Genomic DNA, 17,396 nt, shown 5'->3' on the forward strand with positions numbered 1-17,396 from the left:
ATTTTATTTTCGAACTACATAACATCTCAAACTTACTCAATAGAGCATCATTCTTTGGACAATATCACCAAACAAAAAGACAATTAGTTTATCAAAATTCGCATGGTTCATCTATAGAAAATATTATCACCCACAAATGAAGAAGAGCCTCTTTGCTTAGAAATAATTATATTAGATGAAAAAATAGAAAATAAACGTATTTATTATATTTTAAAATTGAATTTACGAAAAACATACTTTAATTATTTTTGTTTTTTTATACTTTTTATATTATTTTATAATACTTTATATATAATTGTATTTTAATATCATTAAAATTATATTTTTTTAATATGCTATTCATTATTCTTTTTTAACTAATTATGAACTATGATTTATTAATACTATAGGGAAGAAAAAATCTATACTATAAAAAAATTAAAAATAGAAGATACAAATGATTTGTATAGGCCAGTTAAAGGTATAATGAAAACAAACTTTTTACTCACAATTGTTGTGAAAGAAATTAAAGATCTAATTTTGAACATTTTCCAAGATTATTTTGAATTTGCATCACTTGAGACATTGTCTGACAGAGTGGGTCAAAGAAAAATACTAACAGGTAATTTCATTTTATACTATTTCAATTATTTTTATTAAAAATAACCTATTCAAAAAAAAAAACTTATACATTTTTGTTCTTTTTATTGTAGATGTCATTAGAAAACTACATCAAGAGATTAAGAAGAAAGAAAACCATACAAATTCAAGACACATTTTCAGAAAAAAACATACATGCAAAGATGGAACAAACAACATAATAGAAAGTGCATACAACTCAACAATTCATAAAGAACATGCTTTCACAAGAACCTCAACAGAAAGAAGAAAGCAACAATTCTAACAATAACCAATAAAGAAAAAGGAGGACGAGCGCCACATAAGAAGACTAAATCCATCAACTAAAACAAATGCAAAAATCAAACTACCAAATAAAAATGTCACTTTGTACAACTCCAATATCCAAATCTTTTGTACTACAAATTATTTTAAACAAAACACTTTTCAAATTTAACTTTAATTTACACATATTTAATTTAATTCTACAAAACATAATTATTTTTAATATTTATTAGATACTATCATTAATTTACCGTCCGCGTATTGCGCGGATCTCATTCTAGTTAGATTTAAGTTTTTATTCAAACAATAATTTTCCTTATTTATAAAATTTTCTATCATTACTATAATATTTTTCTATTGTTCTTGTTACGTGTGTATTTTCTAGCGGATGCTTCATGAAAGGTTTTTAGGATATTCCTTAAGAGGGTTCAAGAGAACATAAATCAGACACTTGGATTTTTAACATTGCCATTTGATGATTTTAGTGACTAAGAGAAGGGGGTTGAATCTTAGCCCCTTTTTGCTTGGTAACACTTGCTATTCTTTTGAGGAGACTTTTTAATTTTTGTCTCGTCCCTAGCCACGAGACTTTTATTTTTGTCTCGTCACTTGGCACGAGATATTTTTCGATTTTTGCTCTTGTGCAGTAGAAACAGAAATGGAGTAGAAGAGAGAGAAAATTACACCCAGATATATCCTAGTTCAGCTGCTAAGTGCAGTGCAGCCTACATCCAGTCTCCATCACAACAATGATGAAATTTCACTATAATTTTCTTGATTACAGACTGTAAAGTGCTAACCCAACTTACAAGGAGATTCCCACAGAATCATGAAACACAACATAGATGAACAAAGGAACTCTAAGAACATCTATGTCTTTTTCTTTTAATTTTGCACTCTCTGTCTTTTTCCGTTCTATGGCTTTTTCATACACCTCACTATTTGCCTTTTTTCATGAGACTCAAGACATGACAAAATTAAACAGAAAAATACTCAACAAAATACATTGAAGGAGAAGAAAATCCGTAAGCTTAGGTAGCTCTGAGAATCATGTGCCTTGCACTCTCACTGCTTACTTCTAACTCCTCACTCCAAACAGTGGCTGTTCTCTCTTTTTATAGAAGAGGGAAGCTTCCACCCTTGAAGCCAAAACCCAAGCTAACTTCTTCTTCCTTCACATGCAACCGGTTCGGCCAGAGAGAGAGAAGAGATAACTCATGCAAAAACCAACATGCAATTACCTCTAGTCCTTCCTTGGTCATCACTCTTCATCAATTCGAGCGCTCCATCCTTGACTTGCTCTCCAAGATGGATGATGCTTCATGATGATGATGGCTTCATCTGCTCCAATCTCTGTCTCTTCCATCACTTCGCCACTCTAGTTACTTCCTGTGGTGGTTGAGCAGAATCAAAGACAAGCCATGCCTCTAAGAATCTTCACCTTCCTGGCCGAATCTTCTTCTTTCTTTTTGAGTATGAAGAGCTCGAGATTACCTCACCAAATCTTACCATTTTTTGTGACAATCTCAGCCACAACATACTTTTATTTTGTTATGTTTTCTTGTCATCATCATGATGGTCTTGTAGAGTGTTCTTCCTTCACTTCGGAAGCTCATTTTTGCTTTCATGGTTTCCTGGGTAATAACCGAAACAGAGAAGGAGAGAGATGAGAGAGAATAAACAACTTGGAAGAAAAGCAATTAAATAGGTTAATCAATTTAATTGAAAATGTGCTTTTACTTCCCTTAGAGTGGCGTGTAGCTTTAACACATCAATCATGTCACTCATTTTCTCTCTCTCATTTATGTTTCCAATGCTACCAAGTTAAAATTTGAAAATCCATCCTTAATGAGAATTGGAATCCGTTAGAGAACATAGGGCAAATGATAACATTTGCTTTCCTGATGGATTTTGGATCGAGCATTGGATCTTTAGCATATATCACAATTGGGCTTGAAGCAATAAAATTCATTCTGGCCCAAGTGATATATTTCCCATTCAGCCATAAGAAACTAACTTCATACTAATGCTGAATGTTTTAATCATTGGGCTAGCAACATTTTTTTTTATTTCGGCCCAATTTAAAAATCTGTAACAAAATTATTAATCAATATATGTTAAATGAAAATCAGATTAATAATTTTATAATTAATTATTTTTAATAATGTTTAGTCATCACAAATATTAATTTAGAGTTTCCAAACTCATCACCATTATTGATTTGGTTTCTTTAGATTGCATCCACCACTATTCTCTATTTAAATAAATCCAGTAAACAGAAGATATATTATAAAAAAGAAATCAATGATCAAGGCAAAACCCGAACAGAGAAAATAATACCATGCTATTATGATTTAATGAGTTCATAATGAAGTTTATAGCATAAAATTTTCCTATTAACATCCAAAATAACAGACATAAAGCCTAGTGGTGTGGTTGAATCCCTTCGGCATTGCCATCAAGATTCGTCAAACCAAGAGTTTACATCACATAAACTCAAAAAAACCATACATCCCAGCAACTATTCAAGTATGCAATTCCCCTGTTCCAAACTTCTGCAACAATATCCCCAATTATAGAAATGCTTCTGCTCTGCCTCTCAAGAACCAATTGTACCATTTTGCTGAGAGTTTGGGATATCTCTATAATTGGCCATAGCTTACTTTTTAATCTTCCAATAACTCAAATAAATCTAAGAATGACCATGCAAAATAAATACCCCTTTATATTTGATCCGTTCCTGAAATAGAAAATTAGGAAACAGAAGTATATATTTATGTGTATCAAGTATCAACAGAAATTTCATAGCTGAAGATATTAAGTGTGGCACCTATACATGCATGCAAGTATTTCACCCTTGACACATCTTGTAATGATGCATTGCTTGGTATTCTTTGACCTGACCACATGATAATGTGAATCAAATCTTTATCAGCAACTATATAGCACCATAAAATACATGCATTTCGAGATAAATTTATTACATCATGCACTAGAATTAAATTATCTTGGTTCGTCATGAAACTTAAGATGCTCACTTATTGGAAGGAAATATACTGCATAGCTATACAGTAAAAGAATCTAATTGAAAAATAAAATACACTAAAAAAACACCACCCCTTCATTTGAAAATGGATTCTCTGCATCAGCCAAAACATAGATGGTGGTAGTTATACATAAATGAGTAGTACCCATAGTTGAGGACATTAGTGAAAACTATGAAATGCTAAGAAACCTGAAATTTGAACTGCTAGTTGGAAATTTCATGTCATTTTTGTAACTAATAATAAAAATTTAAAAACACAGAATGTCAATCATAATGAATAGATAATTGTTTTTTTTTTTTTTTTTTTGCTTTTTGGGAGTAATATGTTGAAAGAGGTTTTAACTTGATGCCCTGTTTTGCATTATTATAATATAGAACTCAATGAATGTGTTGGGGCCTGAGGGTTGTCATTTTGAGAAAGCATGTCACTAATATTTTCCCCAAATGACATAATGAGCAGTGAAAAATAAGGCTCACAGAATGAGGATTTGTAAGGTTTAAAATGAAATATAGATGACAAAAAACAATGCTTTACCTGGTTTAAGATGTTGAATCCTCATGGAAACTGTCTCCTGCCATCAACTTGAATGGTGGATAAGCTATTCATTTAAAATCGGAAAATAAAAGTAAGATTAAGTTGGAGAGAATGAATATGATGTTGGAGAAGATGAAGTAGGTTTGGGATATAGAGAGATAACAAAAAAGTTGCCTGTTTTAAGATGTTGAGTCATTGCGAATCCGTCTCCTATCAACATAAATGTCGGGGATGTGGGAAATGGATGGCCAAATGTGGGGGTCCTTCCTCTCTATGCCTTCACCCAACAACCCACATTCTCTGATTCTGAGTTCCCTTAAAGAGCCAGGCAGCCTTGTTATGTTCTCCAGCTTAGGGCACTCTGAAATTGTGAGATACTTGAGATTTGGGAACGATGGCAATGCGAAGGATGTAAGCGAATCACAGCTGTTGTGTATTTCTAATGTCTGTAGCGAGTGATGTTGTTGGTGTTGCATTGGGAATTCTACATTCTTGCAATTGTATATGCGCAACTCTTTCAATAAAGGGGGCAAAGAATCCCCTGGAAATGATATGGCTGATGAGCACTCTGAGATCTGTAGCTCTATGAGAGAGGTTAGTTGGGTGTGGGTCATGGCCTCAATCACATACTCCACCTGCTGCTCTCCATTAACCCATACTCTCTCCAACATGGAAAGTGGTAGGTCCCGCATTCTTGCTTCCTGTTTGCCATATATTCTTAATTCGCGTAGGATGGGAGCTCTTGGCAGATAACAACCAAGCTCCTCACATTCATCAATGTGGAGTGATTTCAAAGACGGAAGGAAAGTGGGCAAATCTCCTCTTAACTTAGGACAGTCCCATATTGAGAGATACTCAAGTTTCGGAAATGGTGCATCATCATCATCATCATCACATTCATATGACTCCCATTCCTCCAAGCAAGGCATTCCTTTAATACTGAGATATTTAAGGGATCGGAAGAGTGTCTCCTGATGCTGCTGATGAGTTCCATCACCCTTATAGAATGACCCACCAATCTTCTTCACCTTGTTGAACCCTGCAATGACCAGCCTCTCCAGAGAGGGTAACTGTCCAAGTGAAGGAACCACCCAGCAATTCCTGCATCCCCACAGCTCCAACCAAGTCATCTTGTGGTACGAAGAGTGCCCTACCCAATCCGGAAACATGGTACCTCTGTAACGCCAGATGAATAGCTCCTTCAAGTCTTTGTGAGGACGTAATTTCTCAAGTACATCTTTTTCACTTTGAGAATCACAAACCTCACTTTCTTCAAATGACGACCAACTCAAATATAAAGCATTCAGGTGTATTTTTTCATCCATTCTTGCACTCGATGCTTCACCACCATTCTTAACATTCTCTAGTTTCGGAATCCACAATGACCCATGAAGATGTGTTAGTCCTCCCAGTTCTCCAATCCCATTCTCTTCATGTTTCCCCACAATATAGTCACTTAAAAATTGCAAATCTTTTAATTTGCTCATCTTTTTTGGCATCTCTTCTAAATCTGTGCCGCCACTATCGAGATGACGCAAATTCACAAGATTTTGCATGTTGGACGGAAGCTTTTTAAGTTTTACACAGCTTCTCAACTTCAAGGTTTGTAAATTGTACAAGCAACTTAAAGACTCAGGCAAAGTCACGATGGATGTGTATGAAAGATCCAAATAACGCAAATGGATCAATTTGGCAATAGAACCATGCATCAAGTTTTCATCATCTGAAAAAAAATTAAATGACAAAACTCGTAAGCACTTCAATTGTTCTAGTAAGTCACAAGATACGGCTACTCTATCTCCCGCTGAGAATACACCATATTTATTAAAAATTTGCAACAATGTCCTCGCATGTTTTAACTTGTCGCATGCTTCTGTGATCTTCATAAGCAAATCATCTTCATTCTTGCAAGCACATGAAAAATGGCGAGTTTTGGCATCATGCTTTGCTGCATTCTTGAATTCAAGGATTCTAGAAAAGAACTTGCCACCATAGAACGTTGCTAAATCATGCATGAGATCGTGCATCACAAATGAATTCACATAAGTGTTAGAATGTTGAAAAAATGATCTCGAAACCAAATCATCAAAATACTCATAACCAATTTCTTCCAAAGTGATTCCACTCTTTGGTTGTAGCAAAAGACCTTCTGCCATCCACAATAATGTCAATTCATCTCTATAAAATTCAAAGTCCTTCGGATACAAACAACAATAAACAAAGCAACGTTTTAAATACGAAGGAAGATGGTAATAACTGATTCTCAATGCAGGAAGAATCCCACTATCCTCCTCAGAGAGTTCCCAGAATTCACTCTTCAAAACATCAATCCAGTCTTTTTCATTATCTTTCCCTCTCAATAATCCTCCAAGGGTCTGAGCTGCTAAAGGTAATCCTTTACATTTTTTAACAATTTTTCTACCAATTTCTTCTAAAGTTGAACGATCTCGAGATTCCAAAGGATCCCATGCACGATTTACAAACACTGACCAGCATTGTTCTTCATTCAACAAATTCAAATTGTGAGCTTCATTATGTTTAGTTTTCACCACAGAAGCAACTGTATCAAGACGTGTTGTTACAAGAATCTTGCCTCCCTCACTTCCACATTCAGAAGGTGTTAGAAAACTTTCCCAACACTCACGATTACTGCTCCAGACATCATCCAGAACAACCAAGAAGTTCTTCCCCACTAGCCCATTCTTCAAATGATTTTGAGCTGTATCTAAATCATTTGAGTAACAAGCACTGCAAGTTTTCTCTATCACCGCCTTTGTGACCTTCAGAACATCAAATTCCTCCTCACCAACACAAACCCATGCCTTGACATGAAACTTTTGTTGCACTATGTCATCATTATAAACCAATTTAGCCAAAGTAGTTTTTCCTATCCCACCCATGCCCACGATGGGAATCACAGACAGCTCACCATTGTTAGCATCATCTAACAACAATTTCACTATGGTATCTCTCTCTTTGTGCCTTCCAACAAATATATCAGATTTTTTAACAAGTGAGGTTGATGGAATCCTCCCAGACATGTTCTTGGCTGCAATCTTTTCTAGGCGAAGGATATCTTTGTGTTTTGCAATATCTTCTAGTCTAGCAATGATTTCTTCAATCCTAGTAACCATCTCCCTATCTTGCGAATTGAGAAAGCGAGACAGTAAGTTACCTGGTGGATCCTTCTGAGTGGCAGCTTTGGTGGCGACTTCATCCAACAAGTCATCAGCATCATATACAGCATCTTGGAGATCTTCGAGCCATCTCTTGACAGCAGGGTCAGTGATCTGTTTCTTCTCAGCATCATTCAGCACAGCTTCGACCACATTCAGAATGGTCTTCAACCTTTGAAGCAGCTTCTGGTCAACCTTCTTTCCTCTCATCATGTTGATGAAATCAGGATCAGACAGCCTGTCGAAAAGGACATTGAGAAAAGAAGAGAGGAAAGCTCCTCCAACAAGTTCAGCAGCCATGTTCACAAGATCAAGAAAGTATGAAAGGGTAAGGGAAGTGGTTTTGGTATGCACTCAAAACTCAGAATTGACAAAAATAGAAGGGTAATAGTGAAGTGGTAGTTTGCAGTGTAAGATAGCCAAGTATATGGTGTGGTGGTGATATTTTCTTGAAATGCTTACTGTTATTGGTACTGGGGACAAGTTCACATATGCTTCTTTGTTTCTTCCTCCAAGGCAGTGACATGTTTCAGTGCTTTCAAAAAGTTTATGGCCCACTACAGCACCCAATACCCAATATGGTGATCTTTGCTTCAATTATTGAGTTGAACTGTTGAAGCAGAAATTCTTTTTTGTTTTTGCATCACATTCTTTCACTCTTTTCTTACTTTTTTTTTCTCGATAAGATACTTTTATTTTCTAAATGGAATCCAAATGTATTGAAATGATAAGTTTGATGTTTAACGTCATGGGACCATCCTCCACCAATTGATGAGAAAACCAAATGTGAATGGTCCTTAATTGTATTATTAGCTATACATACAGTAAACTGCTTTATACTTGTTTAACCAAATATTTGTTGTTTTCCCTCAATTTACCAAAATCACCCAATTATACAATGATTTAGTATTAGATTACAGAATATGACTATTTTGATTATAAATTAAATTATTGCATGGGATAATGAAGATGCCCTTATATTTGAATTTGTTACCACACTCTCATAGTGTCCAAAATGTACCTTACAATGTCCAAATTTTTACAGGGAAAACAATAATCTAAATAAGAATATTGTTGGATGATTTTACCAAAGTAAGACGATTTCATTTTTTTTATTATATTATTATTATTTTTACATCAAGCTACTTTTACACATTATAGTTCTAGAATTTTTACTTTTCTTAATGGAATTTCAAATGAAATTCTTATTTATTAATTATTTTAGCATGGGATACAAATTTATTGAACTGAAAGTGAAAGGGTACAACAATGATAACTTTGCTGTTTGCAATCTACGTCATTGCCATTGAGGTTTGTTATCTTATAGGTGCAAGGCTCTGCCTCGGGTGTCTATGTTGATAGCAGCATCACTTCTATTTGAAATCTGCAATTACAGCAGGTAGGATTTTCAATGTATTTGTCTAAGGCATATAAAATGCTATCTGCATTAACTCTATAAACTGCAGAAGAATCACATTAACAAAGACCTCAGCGAATAAGCGAAGCAGGAAATTTGACAAACACAAGCTGAAGAAACGAAGCTTTTTTGTAAAAACCATACTCGATTGTGCAGCTTGTTTGTACTTCTTTCTTATAATTTGGATTGATCAAGTGATAAATTTTATAACTTTTGTTTGCCATTGGCTTTCTTATGTAATCTTGTACATATTTGTTTACAAAAAATAACACCTATTAGTAATAGTTTACTTTATTATATTGACATGTTCACAAGATGTGGCTGTAGTTGCACTCAGCTAAAGTTTTCATCAATTGGTAAGGAAAAGGTGGTAGTTATCTGCTGGATTGCATGGCCAAATTTACATCCAGAGAAAGATGCAATGCACTAGATGAACGGTTTAACTTTAAGTGTAAACTTATTTCTATTATTATTTAATTAAATTCATTCTTGTCACCTTTTGAATGTCTTTTCAAGTAATGGGTGCAAAACATAATCACTTTTGTTAATAAATATCTTCTGGTGTCTGATTAAATATCTGCGTCAACTGATTTACAAGTGCACATAAATTAAATCCAACTTTTTTGTGATATTCTTCTGATTTATATTAAAATTCATGTGAAAAGTTCCATTTCTAATTTTTCATATTCTGATAAAAGTACATATAATGATAAATTTAGTAATTTACTTGACCAATAATGACAACCATAAATATTATCTTTGGAGCATTCTGTGATGCATTGTAGAAAATGAAATATTATTCTATACTCAATTTTTCTTCTACTGCAGTCTGCAATACATTCCCACTTTAATCTCTGATGCAAAACAGAGTTAAAAAAACTACTCATCAAATAGGAGTCCAACAGAAATATGAGATGTTCTTTACAAGTTCAATAGTTCCTCCAACTATAGAAGTGCGCTTTTTCTACCTCTGAAGAACCAATTAAGTTCTGGTGTAATAAAATTAAAGAACCTACCCATCAAATATGTCAAAAAGAAAATATGAGATGGATCCTTTACAAGCTCAATAGCTTCAACTGTGGAAGTGCTTCTTCTACTTCTCTAGAACCAAGTGTACAATTTTGCAGTGGCTTTTTGATAACTATTAACTTCAGAGACCATTTTGAAGTTCGAGTGCAATTTCAGGGACCAATTTGAAGTTTAACTCGAGAGTTAACCAATCATCTTTAAGAAAAAAATTAAAAAAAAAAATCTTATTCAACAAAAGCATAAATTACTAATTAAATACAATAAATATATACAAACAAAGTGTCATTAATAATCATAATTATAAGAAGTTCCGGTTATAAATATTCAAATCCCGTATTATTTGGCTTACGTATACATATTGTATAAGACTCTTACTACTACACTATTTGATCTATTTAAGTATTTACTGTTTACAAATCATGTTGCATACAACTCTTATTACTGTTACTTCATTTTTTAATCTCTCATACAAAATTGTTAAAAACTGCTCCAAGTAAATTTAAATTTAGCACAACATCTCCTTACTAGGTACAATGGGGGAATGACACTAAAGTTAATTCATAATTTCATATTATATTTTTTGTGTTTTCATTCGAATTCATTTTTCCTAACTTTTTTGTTTCATTATTTGCAAATAATGAAAACGACAAAGATGTAGATTCGTACAACTCTAATATAAAAAAATGATGGTTTTTAAATAAATGAATTCAAAACCCTAAAAATAATAATCTATAATCCAATTTGTATTATATTTTTGTTGAATAATTATATATAAATTATCAAATAAATATTTTATAAAATATTTTTAATATAAAATACTTCAAATTTAACAAGTATGCATATTATCTAATCAATCTCTAAACAAGATTAGAATATATTATATAGTATAAATTAATTTATTCTCTCCGCGCATAGCATGGGTCTCATTCTGATATGATTCTAAATCAAATGGCATAAAGTATCACCAATGGATTCATATAAGCTGTCAATACTTTTATCAACAAATGTGCATGCACAAGTTGTAGGTTATTCATGAAGTTCTTTTTCAGTTGAGAATGAGAAAAAGGGCTTCTCAGTGCGTACACACATATTTCCTTCCAAGTTCCATCCATCCATGTAGAATCTGGATAACATCTTCACTCAATCACCATTTTAGCCTCTCCGATCAAATCCAGATCTTTCCACCCATATATTCTAGCCCTGATGAAGAGGAAAAAAAAACAGGGAAAATGATTATGAATATTAAGAATTGTCATGTAATGTGAATTTGTGATATCAAAATCTAAACGAGGGTCTTTACCCCCAAGACATAAAAAAAAAAAAAAAAAAAGAGAGAGTTTGAAGCTCTCACAATACCTTTATTTCTCATGAAATTTGAAGCCATAATCTATTGTTGGCGCTTTTCATTGTGAAAAAATCATGTCACCAATGTTTCATCACCAAGGACATAGTCTGCAATAACATTAGATGAATCTTCATCTAGCCCAAGAACAGATACTTAAAATGCTGCCTACAATTGACATCAAATAACTTGCTCAACATAAATTCTAAAATGTTCTGTATTAATAAAATCCAAACCTTTAGAAGAATTCCCATTTGAAATCACATTAGGAAATAAGGTAAGGCATGGAAATTGATGAAAGCAAGCTGAAGAAACAAAGTGTGAAAAAACAAAAACAAGGCATTGAATTTATGCAACTTGTGATTTTGCAAGGTTCTTATATTTCGGTTTGAAACTGGTAAATCTACAAGGTGTTTATAATTTTTTTGGGAATTTGAATTTGAATACTTTCTAAAGTCTCATAAGGATTCCACTGACAAACTGAAAGTAAAGTGCATACACACATGTACCTTGTATTGTAAGTAATATACAAGGTTTACAGAATGATGATTCCTAACGTTAAGAATGAAATATAGGTGACAAAAAATGATCCTCTACCTGTTTTAAGATGCTGAGTCATCATGAAATCTGAATCCATCAACTTCGATGTGGGGGATGTGGGAAATGGTTGACCAAATGTGGGGATCCTTCCTTTCTATGCCTTCAACCAACAACTGACACTCACTAAGTCTGAGTTCTCTTAAAGAGGCAGGCAGCCTTATTTTCTCCAGCTTAGGGCAGCCTAAAATTGATAATTCTTGAAGGGATTGTGATTGTGACACGTCCCCAAGAGATGTCAAATTTTTAAGTCTTGTGATTTTCAAATTCTTGAGATTTGGGAACACTAGCAATGCAAAGGATGTAAGTGAATCACAGCTGTTGTCTATGTGTAGGTACTCAAGTGAGAAATGTTGTTGGTGTTGCATTGGGAATTCTAAGTTCTTGCAATTCTTGATAGATAACCATCGCAATGAAGGGGGAAAAGAATTCCCTGAAAATGATATGACTGATGACTGATGAGCAGTTTGAGATGTATAACTGGGTGAGAGATCTAAATAACGCAAATGTCATGACAAGTGTTTCAGAGAGATCTAAATAACGCAAATGAATCAACTCACCAATTGAATCGTGAAACAAGTGTTCCTCACCAGATGAGAAATGAAATGTTGCTAAATCATGCATAAGATCGTGCATCACAAATAAATTCTCATCATAGTTGGAATGTTGAAAAAATGATCTAGAAACCAAATCATCAAAATATTCATAACCAACTTCTTCTAAAATGTTTCCACTCTTTGGTTGTTGTAAGAGACCTTCTGTCATCCACAATAACATCAATTCATCTCTATCAAGTTCATAGGCTTTCGGATATAAAGAACAATAAGTAAAACAACGTTTCAAATACGAAGGAAGGTGGAAATAACTAATTCTCAATGCAGGGAGAAGTCCGCTTTCTTCCTCAGAATATTCCCAAATCTCACTATTCAAAACATCATTCCAGTCCTTTTCATTATCTTTCCCTCTTAATAACCTTCCAAGGGTTTGAGCCGCCAAAGGTAATCCGTTACATTTTTCTACAATTTTTCTACCAATTTTTTCTAAAGCTGAATGACCTCGGGATTCAGCAAGATCCCATGCACGACTTGCAAACACTGACCAACATTGTTCATCATCCAACAAACTCAAACTGTGAGCTTTATTATATTTAGTTTTCATCATAGAAGCTACTGGATCAAGACGGGTTGTTACAAGAATCTTGCCATCCTCACTTCCACATTCAAAAGGAGATAGAAAACTTTCCCAAGCCTCACGATTACTGCTCCATACATCATCCAGAACAACCAAAAAATTCTTCCCGGCTAGCGCATTCTTCAAATGATTTTGAGTTGTATCTAAATCATTTTAGTAACAAGGACTGCAAGTTTTCTCTATCACAGCCTTTGTCACCATAAGAACATCAAATTCCTCCCCAACACAAACCCATGCCTTGACATGAAACTTTTGCTGCACTCTGTCATCATTATAAACCAATTTAGCCAAAGCAGTTTTTCCTATCCCACCCATACCAACTATGGGAATCACAGACAAATCACCATCGTTAGCATCATCCAACAACAATTTCACTATGGTATACCTCTCTTTGTCCCTGCCAACAAATATATCATATTTTTTAACTAGCGAGGTTGATGGAATCCTCCTAGACAGGTTATTGGCTGCAATCTTTTTTAGACCAATGATATCTTTGTGATTTGCAATATCTTGTAGTCTAGCAATGATTTCTTCAATCCTATTAACCATCTCCCTATCTTGCAAATTGAGAAAGCGAGATAGGAAGTTTCCTGGATCCTTCTGGGTGGCAGCTTTGGTGACGAATTCATACAACAAGTCATCAGCATCATAGACAACATCTTGGAGATTTTCAAGCCACCTCTTGACAGCAGGGTCAGTTATCTGTTTCTTCTCGGCATCATTCAGCACAGCTTCAACCACATTCAGAATGGTCTCGAGCTTTTGAAGCAGCTTCCGGTCAACCTTCTTTCCTCGCATCATGTTGATTATCATAGGATCGGACAGACGATTAAAAAGAACATTGATAAAAGAAGAGAGAAAAGCTCCTCCAACAAGTGAAGCAGCCATGTTCACTAGAGCAAGAAAGTAAGAAAGGGAAGGAATGGGAAGCAGTTTCTGTTTGCACTCCTAACTCAGAATTCTCTCACAAACACACAGAGTAAGGAAGTGGTAATAGTTCAGCGAAGAATGTTGACTTCATATGTTTTTTGCCTTTGACTTTCATCTTTCCATTTTTTAAATGCTCCCTACAACGGATCTTTAGCTGCAAAATGCTTAACAATATCCACTCGTACATTTATTTACTAACCCACCAATCATTCACGCTTCTCTGTAACATAAAAAATTGTTCACCTTTCTCTTTTTAATATAGTGTGAATCCAATAGTATTTTGTCACATATGCATGCATCTGCTACCTTTTTAAAAAATAATTTCAACATAAAACTGCCTTTAACATTATATTTTTGTTTATTTTACATACAATTAACTCAACTAATAATTTTATCTTTGCTAAACCGCAAGACAAAATACTGTGGGATTTTCACTAATCTGTGACTCGGACTAACATCCTAAAACTCAAGGGAAAAGAAAAGAAAAAAGGAAAAGAGAGAGACAGAGAGAATACATCATGCACTAAACACTCATTTTCAATACCAACTCATAGTATCCATCCTAGATTAAGTGTTTCTGTGAATATGAAGAGTAGGGATGAACATACAACAGATTCTTTTGAAAATGAGATTATTCAAGATGTTCTGGTTTCAAAATTTGCTGCTGCCTTGTTTGATTGCTTTCCTTGTTTTAGTCTTTGTATCACAGTAGTTGGGCTTTTGCACTCCTTGATCCGAATTTTCTCTTTGCTGAAACACAATACACATATTAAAACAGCTCTCAACAATTTAACTCATCCCAAAGTAATTTGCTGAAAGACCGATTAATTACAAGGACATGGTAAATATTTCAACATTTCTCAAGGGATGATCTTATTTTTAATTAACAAAAAATATAACCTTCAAATTTGCACCTAATTTGTTAAAAGATATATATAGAAAATAAGCATGTCCATGCTGTTTGTACTTAAATAATAACATTATGTAATTATATCAAGAAAGGTATTTGTTAGCTGACCTTCCTAACAGCAGATGACTGTTGGATCAATCATCCAGAAATACTTATTTCCTTACATCAACGTAGAAAGTGAGTATCTCAAAGTGCTTTAATCTGGATAATATCGTCATTCAGTTTGTCAATCATCATTTTTCCCACAGCCTTTCTGATCGCATCAATAATTGTCATGATTTTGATATGTATTGTTCAGCTAAGTTTGATTTTGGGCTCATATATAATGATAAACATTATTTGAGTTAAAAGCCCAATATTATTTAATGTGTGTATTAGTAATACAGGCCCATTGCTTGAGTATTCCTTCAATGTTTCAAATCAATGCACAAGCCCAAGACACTTGACAAGCACCGTTCAGCAAAAGTAGAAGGCTATGCATTTGCTAAGTGAAAAATAGGCATCTGTCTTCATCATGAAGAAAGGAGGATAGCTGGAAAAAAAAGAATTAACAACACAACAAGGACAGTTGTGGCTCTAACAAAGTAACTAAACACAAGGACAATTTTACTACACCAAGGACATGTAAAGCAAAAATTCAGAATATGGGAGAGCAAAACACAAACTTGTAAGAATGCAAAAGTAGTGGAAAAGCTCCTCGGACAGCAGAAGTAATGGAGCAGAGGAATAAAGAAAATGCATGCCAAAGAAAAAAGCAAATCCAAGGGTAGTAGAGATGGTGGAATGGCTCCTCAACCAGCAGAGTTAGTGAAGCAGGATGAAAAAGGACTACATGCTATCAAAGACAGTTCCAACGGATTGAAGAAACAAGGAATTGAAGAGGCAAATTGAAAAGCAAGCTGATGATATAAAACAGACTTCATTTCAACAATGAAAACAAAGAAAAAGAGAGCAAACTCATGACCATCATCTCAACATACTTGAACTGAATTCTTTTTTTCTACTAGAGCTTCATTCATGACCATCATCTCAACATACTTGAACTGAATTCTTTTTTTCTACTAGAGCTTCATTTCTGATTTTATTTGTTACGGCTATCTTATGTTAATCTTTTGTATTGAGAAAAAACTAATTATGTGAGTGAAAAAGCCATGAGAGAAAAGGCAAAAAAGATGCACGAAAGAGCCACTGAAAATCTGTGTAATTGAGTTGTTGAACTAAAACTAGTTTCCCTTGCCAAGTTGGGATAGCACTTGGTGAGTTTGAATCTGTTTAGGTTCCCCTTCCAAGTTGGGACAGCACTTGGGAAGCTGAGTTTAGGTGAAGAAAGCTTAGTGGTAGATACTAGTTGAATTACGTTGTTATTCAATAGTATTGGTGAATGTAATCAGTTGATTATAGTGAAAATTTCACCATAGTTGTGGTGGAGATTGGACGTAAGATTCATGACACTTAGAATCCGAACCAGGATTGAAGGTTCTTGATGGCCTAGAGAAGGAGGGGGAGTTGAATCTATGGCCTTATTTTAAGTTGATTGATTAATCCTTAAAACCAAGAAATGAAACTTTTCTTCTGTTTGTCTGCGTGAAGGATTGTGCAGGAAACAATTTAGTTTCGTCTCATAAATCGCAGAGAGACAAAATAGTGCAGAGAAGAAGAAAATGACACCAGCATAGATCCTGGTTCAGTTGCTCTGTGCAATGCAACCTACATCCAATCTCTACCACAACGTTGGTGGGATTTTCACTATACTTTCAAGTGTTACAAACACCAATTCTCTAGGACTCAACATAATTCTCTTTGGGACAAACCAAATTTCAATACACTAAGTGCTTCCCCAACTTAGTAAGGGATACATTAGATACAAGATGAAAAATTGAAATACAAACAAATAGAAATCTGAAATCAACTTTGGCTTTTCTCTCTAAGTTCCTCTCTTTGCCTTTTCTCTCTATTAGGCTTTTTCAAATGCCTCACATTTATGTCTTTTTCCACTCAAGAGAAAACAGAGAAAGATAAATATTGAAATAGAATAATGGAACAATAAACCATGAAGGAGATGATGATCACAATCTTTTAGCTATCAGATGAACCAAATTCAGAACTTCTCTATGATTGTTCTTCATTTTGGCGGTATGTTTTTTTGATGTAGAAACACAGTCCAAAGCGTTGAACGCTCACAGGAAATGCTCTCAATGCAACTTAGATTCTGGTTCTCTCTCCTTGTCCAAAACAGAGAAGCAATTTTCTTTTTGTACCTTGCGCTGAAAGAGAGATAGGGTTTCTCTCCAGTCAACTCCTTGGACTTTGAGATCTCAAAAATCGTGTCTCCTTTTTCTTC

General features: G+C 34.3%; 2 protein-coding genes across 4 annotated transcripts; both read right to left on the minus strand.

The window, feature by feature from the left end:
- Nucleotides 1–3,209: 3,209 nt before the first annotated feature.
- On the minus strand, nt 3,210–8,301 carry LOC112729477 (putative disease resistance RPP13-like protein 1). Of its 3 annotated transcripts, XM_025779660.3 has the most exons (4): nt 4,638–8,151; nt 4,464–4,527; nt 3,713–3,781; nt 3,210–3,622 (listed from the first exon to the last, which is right to left on the minus strand). In XM_025779660.3, exon 1 carries the CDS (start codon nt 7,937–7,939, stop codon nt 4,643–4,645), a length of 3,297 nt encoding a protein of 1,098 aa, XP_025635445.1. In that variant the 5' UTR covers nt 7,940–8,151; the 3' UTR covers nt 3,210–3,622; nt 3,713–3,781; nt 4,464–4,527; nt 4,638–4,642. The 3 variants fall into 3 exon arrangements, with proteins under 3 accessions (XP_025635445.1, XP_029149275.1, XP_072062251.1); XM_029293442.2 differs by lacking the exon at nt 3,713–3,781 and having other exon boundaries at nt 4,638–8,301; XM_072206150.1 differs by having other exon boundaries at nt 4,464–8,294.
- A 4,616-nt stretch (nt 8,302–12,917) lies between these two features.
- Nucleotides 12,918–15,316, minus strand: LOC112755900 (putative disease resistance RPP13-like protein 1). Its single transcript, XM_072211895.1, has 2 exons — nt 15,164–15,316; nt 12,918–14,895 (listed from the first exon to the last, which is right to left on the minus strand). The coding sequence occupies exon 2, from the start codon at nt 14,101–14,103 to the stop codon at nt 13,369–13,371; it is 735 nt and encodes a 244-aa protein (XP_072067996.1). The 5' UTR covers nt 14,104–14,895; nt 15,164–15,316; the 3' UTR covers nt 12,918–13,368.
- Between the last annotated feature and the right edge of the window lie 2,080 nt (nt 15,317–17,396).

The sequence above is a fragment of the Arachis hypogaea genome, chromosome 2 (assembly GCF_003086295.3).
Source record: "Arachis hypogaea cultivar Tifrunner chromosome 2, arahy.Tifrunner.gnm2.J5K5, whole genome shotgun sequence".
Lineage (NCBI taxonomy): Eukaryota > Viridiplantae > Streptophyta > Magnoliopsida > Fabales > Fabaceae > Arachis > Arachis hypogaea.